At 67.4% G+C, this 10,436-nt stretch overlaps 2 protein-coding genes across 2 annotated transcripts; both read left to right on the top strand.

The window, feature by feature from the left end:
- Positions 1–225: 225 nt before the first annotated feature.
- Positions 226–1,683, top strand: MICPUN_82249 (predicted protein; the record flags this gene model as incomplete). Its single annotated transcript, XM_002502029.1, has 2 exons — positions 226–1,124; positions 1,434–1,683. The coding sequence occupies 2 exons, from the start codon at positions 226–228 to the stop codon at positions 1,681–1,683; spliced, it is 1,149 nt and encodes a 382-aa protein (XP_002502075.1).
- A 603-nt stretch (positions 1,684–2,286) lies between these two features.
- MICPUN_58476 (predicted protein) lies at positions 2,287–10,430 on the top strand (the record flags this gene model as incomplete). Its single annotated transcript, XM_002502030.1, has 2 exons — positions 2,287–2,565; positions 2,679–10,430. 2 exons carry the CDS (start codon positions 2,287–2,289, stop codon positions 10,428–10,430), a joined length of 8,031 nt encoding a protein of 2,676 aa, XP_002502076.1.
- Positions 10,431–10,436: the final 6 nt, after the last annotated feature.

Here is a 10,436-nt window from a genome sequence, read left to right on the forward strand (position 1 = left end):
TGCAACGTCCAGACCGGCGACTGCTACGACAGGTGCGTCAATCCCATCGAGGACGGCGCGTTGCCCTACGACGTGAACGACGCCATCATCAACGACGCCTTCGACCGGGTGTGCGCCAATCGCCTGCGGAAGCGCATCGCGGAGTCGCTCGTCACCGACAGCTTCCAGTCGACGCTGCGCGACCCGCCCGCGGTATCCTCCGGCCTATCCAGCGTCCCCTTCTCCATGTTCCGCAACGGTCTGCTGCACACGGGACGCAGCGATCACAAGGGGCCGTCGGTCACCGTCGCGGGCGTCCCGCGAGTCGGGTGGACGTACAAAACCGGCGGCAGAATCTTCTCATCCCCCACGCTCGCGTCCGACGGGACGGTGTACGTGGGGTGCACCGACGGGTTCGTGTACGGGGTCCAGCGCTCGGGTGTGATCAAGTGGAAGTACCCGGCGGGTGGACCCGTCGTGTCCACCGCCGCCATCGGCAACCCCATCGGCAGCGACACCACCCTGTTCATGGGCGGAGCCGACGGGACGCTCCACGCGGTGAGCGCCAACTACGGCACGTCCAAGTGGGAGTACATCCGACCGCGGCTGCACCTCAACGGCAAATGGCAGCTCAAGGCGACGCGTCCCATCGTCTCGTCCGCGGCGCTCGCCCCCGAGGGCATCGTGTACATCGGCGCGGACACGGCGCTGTACGCGATCAACGCCGCCACCGGTTCCGGCGGATTTTCGGGTACCGTCAAGTGGTCCTACGAGACCCGGGGTTTGATCCTGGGTTCCCCCGCGCTCGACGGCGCGGGGCGGATATACGTGGGCACGATGGAGGGCGCGCTGTACTGCCTGAGGCAGGACGACGGCGGGTTCATATGGCGGTTCGACGCGGAAGGTGGACTGTACTCGTCCCCGGCGTTGGACGGAGGAGGAAGGGTGTACGTGGGAAGCGTGGACTCGTACCTCTACGCGCTCGACGCGCTGACCGGCGCGCTCCACTGGAAGTTCCGCACGTCCGCGGCGATATACTCCTCCCCGGCGGCGTCCGTGCGGGACGGCACGGGGCGCGGGTACGTCTTCGTCGGGAGCACGGATTGGAAGCTGTACGCGGTGAGAGCCAACGACGGTTTGTTGGCGTGGAACCAGACGCTTCGGGATTACGAAGCGCCGTGGAACTCTCCGCCGCCCGGTGCGCCGCCGCCCCCCGCGCCCCCCGCGCCGCCGGTGGACGACGACGCGAGCGGCGGCGGCGACGGCGGCGGCGCGTTCACGCCGGGGGAACGGAAGACGCCTTACGTCTCGGCGGCGGCGAGGGCGATGGAGGAGGCGGAGTCCATCTTGGAGGCGGAAGGGGTGTGCCCGCCGAACTTGGAGCAGGGGACGAGCGAGGAGGCGGCGCGTCGGTTCGGGTGGAACGCCGCGCTCGCGTGCGGGAAGAAGGGGAGTTCCGCGGTTGGGGTGGTGTCGTCGCCGGTCATCGGACCAGACGGCGTCGTGTACGTCGGGAGCTCTGACAGATACTTTTACGCGCTAAACAACTTGACGGGCGCGGTGGAGTGGAAGTTGTACGCGGATGGACCGATCCAGAGCAGCGCCGCGATCGACAGCGACGGGCAGCTCTACTTCGCGACGGACGCGGGGACGATTTACCAGGTGGTGGAGGCTGTGCCGCCCCCGCCCCCGGGACAGAAGTGAGCGTTAGCGGCGCGCGAGCGCGAGTTTACGATAGCCACCACAGCTCGCTTTTTCACAGAAGAAAAGAATTTTAGATGAGCACCTTCTCGCCACCCTTCGTGGGCTTGGCCGCCCGCGCCTTCGGCTCGGATCGCGGCTTCGCCGCATCTCCGCCCGACTCTTTCTTCCCGTTCCCACCGCCGAACCCGAACCATCCTCGGTTGTTCAACCGATCGATCTCGCCCCGCAGCTCCTCCATCTGCCCATTCAGCGCCCTCACCTCCGCCTCGTGCTCCTGGCGCTGGGTCATCACGCGCACGGAGAGGAGGCACACGCACGCGGTGAAGAAGATGTTGGCGGTGCCCCCCTTCTGGTTGAGGAACCGCCGATAGAACGGGGTGTCAAACCCCGGCACCTTCTCCGCCATTCGACGGGTGGGGGCGCCGATCGCCAATGAGAACCGGGCCCCGTTTCGGCACCATCTTGATCCGATAGATCCGAGATCGCAGTTCGCAGCTCCGGTCGCTGACTCACGACGGGCCCGATGAATCAGCCGTAACAACAACCCAAATGTGTGTCTCTCGAGTTCAGAGCATTCGGCGCCTCGACGGGGTATCCCGCGCGATGGGGACGTCACCGGTGTCTCGATGTGTGCTACTCGGCCGCGCGGGGCGCGCGGTTCGCGTCGCGGCGCTGACCTTCGCGATTTTAGCGTCGCGCTTCGTCGCGGGAGAGGGCGCCCGGCTGGACGGGTCGATGGCATTCACCGTCGTGGAGGTGGAGATGCCGGAGACGCTCGACAAGCACTGGGAGTTTTCCATCAAAGGCGGCGCCGCGGGCGATCAGTACGTGGCCAACACCAAGGTTTTCAAAGCCGACGAGGGCGTCCGCAGGGGGGATAAGGTACGTGGCCCACAGTCGGACCCTCCAAAAGCGTGATTAATTGAATCGCCCCGGCCGATTCTTCCAATGTGCCCATCTGAGACGAATTCTCCGCCCCCTCCCCGACCGAACAGATCAAGCTCTCCATCAACGTCCCGAGCGGAGAGTACCACCTCGTGCTCAGGAACACCAAGCCTTCCGACGACGATTCCCACCGAGAGTGCGACAAGGCCGACGGCTTTGGCCCCATTCGGTACCGCATCCTGGACACCAGGTCTGAGAACTTCTGGGCCACCAACTTCACCTCGGTCGCCTCCGTGGGCAAGAGTTTCGTCCCGGCGTCGCCGGCGGGCGCCGTCGCATGCCAGTGCACGTGCGCCAACGACGTTCGCTTCCACACCTTCTTCGCGACGCGCGTCGGCGCGGCGCTCAACTCCCAAGCCTACGTCGACCCGACGCTGAGGGACGGCGAAACCGCAGACGCCGGGTACAAGAACCTTAATCGCAACGCGTACATGCTCTTCCAATCGTTCACGTTCGACGTGGACGCCGACGCGGGTGACGGGACGTACCTGCAGGTCATCCTCCGCGACGACGACGACGTCGACGAGCTCGAGCCCTTCGCGGGGGACGACCCGTCGCGACTGGCGCAGCGGCGGACGCTCGTTCACGCGCAGGCGTACGACGAGTGGGCCGGGAACGGCGGGACGATCGGGACGGCGCTGAGATCCGCGGCGACGGACGGGGACGGGGTGGTGGAGGATGCGCGGACCGCCGGGGCGCTGACGCACGGGTTACCGCTGGGAGTCAGGCCGGACTCGAACGCCTGGGGGGGGGACCAGGGGTACGACCACAACTACGTCCCCGGTTTTCACTTCGAGTCCACTGAGACGGTGACCCCGGGGCGGTACGTGGTGAGCGTGTTCAGGACGTGCTCGAACGGCCCGGGGCATTGCGACGAGACCGCGAGGGACGACGCGGGTAAGAGCTTTCAGTTTAAGATCACGGCGCAGGTGATCCGGCGGTCCTCGTTCCAGTGGGAGGTGGTCGATTCGAGGGATTCAAACAATTTTGCCTCGGGTTACGAGCGCGACAATCACAGGCGCGGGTCCGGAACGACCGTCGTGACTGTGGCGGATCGATACATATGCATGTTCGGCGGACCGACAGACGACGCCGCCACCGGCGCGGATTTCGCCGTATACGACACGGTGGAAGATAAGACGACAAAGCCGGCTGGGTTCAGCTACCTTCACGTCGCCTTTGCCGTCGCCGTCGAGGACAAGAGCTTCGTCCCGTCCGGTAACCTCGTCGGCGCGTTCATCATGACGCACGCGTACCATCACGGCAGCAACGATAGCTTGCAGCCGTACGCCGTGCGGAGGGTTACGATTTCGCACGCGACGGGGTCCGATCCCGGCGTCGCCGTGACTGAGATTTACCCAGCCGTCGCCGTCGCCGGCATGCCCGCGCGATTCGGCTCCGCGGGGGTGTGGTACGACGATAAGATCCTGGTTCACGGGGGATTCCACGTCGACGGCGCTCACGCGCTCGTCGCCACGAGTTGCGTCGAGAACCCCACGGATGCGGTGTGGGCTTTCGACATGAACACGTTTCAGTGGTCAAAATTCGCGGGGCCGACGAGACCGAACGGCGACGGCACCTTCTGCGCCAGCGATCCCGGAACCGGTCGGGGAAGGCACGCGGCGGCGGTGCTGAACGCCGACCGCGCGCCCAGCACCGTCGACGGGACCGCTCCCCCGGATCCGACGCTTCGAATATCGGGTGGATACGCCAAGATCTCGGACGGAGTTCCCGCGCACACCAGCGACCCGTCGCACATCTCATCCGACCAGTGGAGCCTCAACCTCGTCACCAAAGCGTGGACGAAGCTCTCGGACCCCGAACACTCCGGCCCGAGCGCGCGAGACTCGGCAATCGCGCGCGCCGACCACAGCCTCATCGTGCTCGGAGAATCGACGGTGGTGATGACGGGTGGGCAATGCCGGACGACGGAGCGATGCAAGGAGAATTTTGTCCTGGCGCAGCCGCTCGGACCGGACCCGACGTCGCAGATCCTCACCAACGTGACTCTCGGGGTCTATCCCGTGACGTACATGCACAACGCGAAGCCGAAGATGACCAACAAGGCGGTCATGGCGGGGGCCTACGTGTACTTGCTCTCATTTGGTGACTACGAATCCTACGGCCAAAACACAGACGGAGCGGCTGTGGGATACATCTGGAGGTATAAGCTGGTGTCGCACGTCAAGAACGCCGCACCGGCCGTGGACAACGCCGAAGCCGGTCGCGGATCTCAGGCTGCCCCGTATCGCACGCTGAAATACGCAATCAACCGCGGCCAGGCGCCGGTGGTTGTCCTCATGACTGGCTCGCACGAGGGTGTCGGCAACGCAAACGTCGTCGTCGCCGGTCCCTCTATGGGAAAAGCGCCGGTGAACGACGGCTACGGATCCCCCTGCCACCTCGCCGTCGCGACCACGCTCCCGTTTGCTTTGACACCTTCGAGCAACTCGGCACTCGAAACCGATGGACGGCAAAAGCGACAGACGTGCGTCGGTCCTCTGATCATCGCCGGGCAAAACAACGCGCACCTCGACGGCACGCGCGTCTCCAACGACGCCGCCGACGTCAACGTCGTCGCCGCGGCGCTGGGACCCGTCGAGAAGTGTCAAAGAAAGTGCGCCGAGCTCGAGCACTGCTGCAACTCGAGCCCGTATGAGGGCACGAACGAGTACCCGTCCTGCCTCCAGGCTTGCGTCCTCGTGTACGACGGAGGGTGGGCCGAGGACCAGTGCACCTCGTACTGCCAGGAGGACAGGGACTACGACAAGGTCTTCTACCGGAGGAGGCTATTCTCCCACGACAGCACCTACTGCTCGCGCGGCTCTGGGACGTACCAGTTCTCGTTCTGCGACTACTACTGCTCGGATCTGCCCCAGAGTCAGTACGGTTACGACGCGCAATCAGGGTCGAAGAGGTACATGGAGGCGCCGTACACGTGCTCCACGCAGTTGGGGACGGACGAGCGCACGTGCGCGGACGGGTGCGTCGCGGGGGCGTCGCTGCGAACGGCGCCCGCGCCGCCGTCGCCCGCGTCCGGCGGCGAGGTCCTCGTCCACTCCCCCGGTCTCGTCGTCACGGGCGGCGTGAACCTCGTCCTCCACGGCTTCACCGTCAAGGACGTCGTCGCCAAACACGGCGCGGCGGTGTACGTCGACAAGCTGGACTTCTCGTGGAGCAACGTCTACGTGGAGAGGATGTCGTTCGCCAACGCCTACGCCACGTACGACGGCGGGGCGCTCTATTTGGCCAGGGATTCATCCATCGTCGCCACCAAGCTGTCGGGTTGCGGCGCCGGGAACCGGGGCGGATGCGTCTTCGCGCGAAATCACGCCACCTGGCTCAACGTCAACGGGGTCACGGTCGACGCCAAGGGGGCGCTGGAGTCTGCGCCGACGGAGACGCTCAGGTCGCTCGTCGCCGCGGCGGGAATCCGAGTCCTCGACGAAACCACCGCTCGGGGAGGAATCGTGTACTCCACCAGCAGGCTGCGAGTCACGCGCTCCACGCTCGCCAACGCGGGTGCCGTCAAGGGGGCGTGCGTGTACGTCGTCGGGTACGGCTCGCAGCCGTCCTATTTGACCGACGTCACGTTTGAGAAGTGCGCCGGTACCAAGGGTAAATCCTTCGGCGGCGCGGTTTACGCGCAGGAGAACGACCTCATCAGCTCCGCCGCGGAGTGGACCAATCGCGGGTTACACCTCGTGCGGTGCGTCGTGAGGGACTGCTCCGCGCACAGTGGCGCCGGGGTGTACGCCGCGCGCGGGTCGCTGTGGATCCGCGACGGCACCTCGTTTGAGCGCAACGCGGCGGCGTTTGAAGGCGGAGGCGTCACCGTCCTCACCGGCACGCTCTACATCGCGGACAGTTCGTTCGTACGCAGCGCCGCGGCGAGGGACGGGGGCGGCGTGAGCGCGACGAGCGCGAGCCTTCGCGTGATCGACTCGCGGTTCGAGGGTTCGGCGTCGCTCAGAGGCGGGGCGATCCGCGCGAGGGATTGCCGCGACGCCACCGGAAACAACGCCGTGACCCTCACGAACGTCACGGTCGCCGGAAGCCAAAGCAAGGTATCCGGAGCGATTCACGTGTCCGACGTGGATCTCGCGATGTCCTCGTGCGTGGTGACGGACAACTCGGCGGGTTCCAGAGGCGGCGGCGTCCACGTCGACGGGATCAGCTCGAGCACGTTTCAGAACTGCGAGTTTACCAACAATACCGCGGTGGACGGCGGCGCGCTCGTCGTCGCCGGGGGCGAGGCGTCCCTCTTCCACACGACGTTCGAACGCAACGTCGCCGAGCGAAACGGCGGCGCCGTGTACGCCGAGGCCACGCGAAGCGTCGACTTCGTCTCGGCGACGATTAAGAACAACGCGGCGCGGATGGGAAAGGGCGGCGGGGTTTTCGTCGCGGGCGGTGGGCGCGAGTCCGAGATGAACGGCGCCCGCCCCAGGATCGACTTTCGAAAGTCGATCCTGCGGGAAAACGTCGCGGTCAACGGCGGAGGCCTCGCGGAGGGATGCGACGTCGACACGACGTTCGCGGACGGAGTCGCGCGGTGCCCTCGGATCTCGCTCGGATCCGGGTCGACGGTGAGGAACAACTCGGCTTCCGACGCCGGCGGCGGTGTGTACTTTGCCGCCCTCGATTCACCTCCCGTCTTTGACGCCGACAGCGCGAACGTCGGCAACGCGCTCACGGGCGCCGCGGGATACGGCTCGCAGCGCGGGTCCATCCCGGCGAAGATCGTGATATTCCCCGACGCGAAGGATCTCAGCAGCGGCACCGTGACGACGGATACCATCTCCATCTCGCTCGTCGACGCGGACGGCCAGGTCGTGAGCTCGGGTGCGCTCGCGGAGTCGCTCGTGGTGGCCACCTACCCCCGGGGAATCTCGATGAATTCCGGTTCGCAGGTGAGGCTCAAGCTCGGGAAGGCTGAGACAAAGCTCGGGGTCATCGGAGAGGAACAGACGGTGCGCATAGCCTATCGCGCGGTCGCCACCGGGGACGTGCCGGTCCCGCCCGCGGAGTTCCGCGTCACGATCGGGGCGTGTCGGATCGGGGACTACTTCGACGGCGTCGCGTGCCGATCGTGCGGCGCCGGTCACTACATCCCGAGCGACGTTAAAAACGTAACCGCCGGGCAACCGGGGTACGACGCGAGCTGCTTCCCGTGCCTCGCCGGGCACTACTCCCTCGTCGCCAACGCGACCGAGTGCGAGGCGTGCCCGGCGGGGACAGCCTCCGGCGTCGTCGCCGCGAACGCCGTCTCCACCTGCGTCGCGTGCGCCGAGGATACCATCAGCGGAGCGGGCGCGGGCGCGTGCGTCGCGTGCGGTTTCGGCCAGATGAGCAACCACGGCAACACCGCGTGCGTTCTCTCCTCCTCCATGCTCATCAGCATCGTCACCGTCCTCGTCGCGATGTTCGTCGGCACCGCGGCGCTGGCGCAAGCCACGTTCAAGTTTGGCAACTCGAAAGTTTCGCGGCTCATGGAGCTCGCGATTGGGGGTGGCAAAACCGACGCCGAGGACGACGCCGCCGACGAAGACGCCGCGATCAAATCGATGAACGCCATCTTGATGGAGTCGCGGGTCACGTCGTCGGCGTCCGGGGCTGTGGAGTCGGCGGCTAAGAACGCCGTCGCCGCGGCGTCGGCGCTCACGGGCCTGAACCGCGAAGCCCTCGCCCTCGCCGTCGCGCCCGTCGTCGCCAGACGCAGGCGCTCGGTGGAGGCGGCGATCAACGCCACCGTCGAGGCGGGAAGCGCCGGGGGCGCGGACATCGTCGCGGAGGAGGCGGACGCCATCGCGACGGCGACCAAGGAGGCCATCGCCGCGGTGTGCGACGCGGTTCTCGCCGAGTGCGACGCGAGGGCGGCTTCGAACATCGACGCCGCGGCTGAAGCCGCCGTCGGCGCCGCCGCCGGGACACTCCGCGCGCGCGTAGACGCCGCCAACGCCGTCGATCACCGCGCCGTCGACGCGCTCTGCGCCGCCGCCGAGCTGGAGGCGCGCGAGGCTGTGCAGGAAGCCGCGGCGTTGGGTCGCAAGGCGGGCGTCGGCACCGAGGAGGACCGAGCCGCGCATTTAGACGAGGTTCAAAAAGTTCTCGACGCCGTGGATACGGTTGCGAGGCGACGCGCGGACGCGACTCGGAGCCGCGAGAAGCGCCGCGGGGGCCGGCCACTACCCGAGCTTCACACCAAGGAGTCCAACGCGGAGACCGAGGAGCTCTTCGCCGAGGCGTTTGCGTACGTCGCCGAGCTCGAGGACGCCGCGGATGGGCACCTCGGCGGCGAAGTAGCGTTCAAACCGACGGGCGTACCCGCGCTCGCCGCCGCCAAGGCTCGGCTCTCGGCGACGATCGCCGACGCCGCGTCTCGGTGCAGGACCGGGGTGGAGGACCGGCGTGGTTCGCGTCAGGCGCAGGCGGCGGCGGGGGAACCCGTGACGGATCCCGTGGGCGTCGTCTCGTCAGCCGGGGTTCTCGACGCGGTATCGACGCAGTCCGCGCACGCCGCCGAGTCCAACGTCCTCCTCGCCGTCGTCGCGGGACCGCCGGGGGATCCACCGCCGCACCTCGCGGCGCTCGTCGAGGCTGAAGCCGTCGCCGACGCCGCGATGGCCACCGCGGCGTTGCACGCCGCCAAATTCGCCGCGAGCGCTTACGACCCGCAGGGCCTCGACCCGTTCGAGTCGGCGAGGTACGCGGGCGAGCTCGCGAAAGTCACGGATCCGATGCGTGTCGCGATCAAGAACCTCTCGGAGCGAAGGCACGACGACGTCGTCGCGCGGCTTCGTCGGGCGATGGCGGATGCGGCGGGGGACGCGTCGGGAAACGCCGAGGACGCCGGTTCGAATCCCGACAAAGCCGACGACGCCGCCGCGGTCGACGCCGCGGCGCGGAGCTTGAACGACGAGCTTGGGGCACTCGCCGGGATGATTCACGGCGGCGAAGTCGACGGGATCCCCCCGGAGGACATGTCCGCGGAGGCTTTCGAGTCGCTGAGGGATTCGATGGACCGACTCGCCGACGACTTGCAAAACGCGGCCGATAAGGGCGCGTCCACCCTCGCCGCGCGGCTGGCGCGGCGCCGGGCGAAGGGCGACAAGGAGAGCCGCATGCACGGCACCGTGGCGGATGAGGTGGCGGCGGCCGTGGCGGGTGGGGAGACGGATCCGGACGTGCACGCCGCCGCCGCGGACGTCCTCGAAGCCGGCCTCGACGAAGACGGGGCGGCGCCGGCGCCGCGGGTGGATGCCGAATCGGTGGACGCCGCGGTGGCGCCACCCGCGCCGGACTTTAAGGAGCAGCGCGGGTCGCTGGACGAGGCGCGCGCGGCGCTGCAGAGGCAGCTGGACCGATCGACGAACAGGCACGGCGCGGCGCTGCAGGAGAGGCTGGCGCGGAAAAAGGCGAGGCGCGAGGCGGGGGGCGGCGGCGGGTTGGGTTTTTTCGGCGGAATTCGCGAGAATCTGCGTCAAAGAGCGATGGCCGCGGCGATGGTGGCGCAGACGGAGGTGATGGTGGCGGTCGCCAAGGAGGCGCAGGCGGCGGTCGCGGGGGACGAGCCGGCGGACGAGAAGGCGAAGGAGCGGGCCAAGGCGCTCGACGAAAAGTTGGTCAAGGACATGATGGAGGAACACGCGGTTAAGCTGAGGGAGATGCACGCGAAGGTGACCGACACGCAGAGCGCGGCGACAAGCAAGCTGCAGCAGAGGCTGGCGCAGAGGAAAGGGGGGGGTAAGGTGGCGCCCGCGCCGATGGAGGGGGTAACCGTGGACGTCTTTCCCAAGTGATCGACA

This window comes from Micromonas commoda, chromosome 5, assembly GCF_000090985.2.
Source record: "Micromonas commoda chromosome 5, complete sequence".
NCBI lineage: Eukaryota > Viridiplantae > Chlorophyta > Mamiellophyceae > Mamiellales > Mamiellaceae > Micromonas > Micromonas commoda.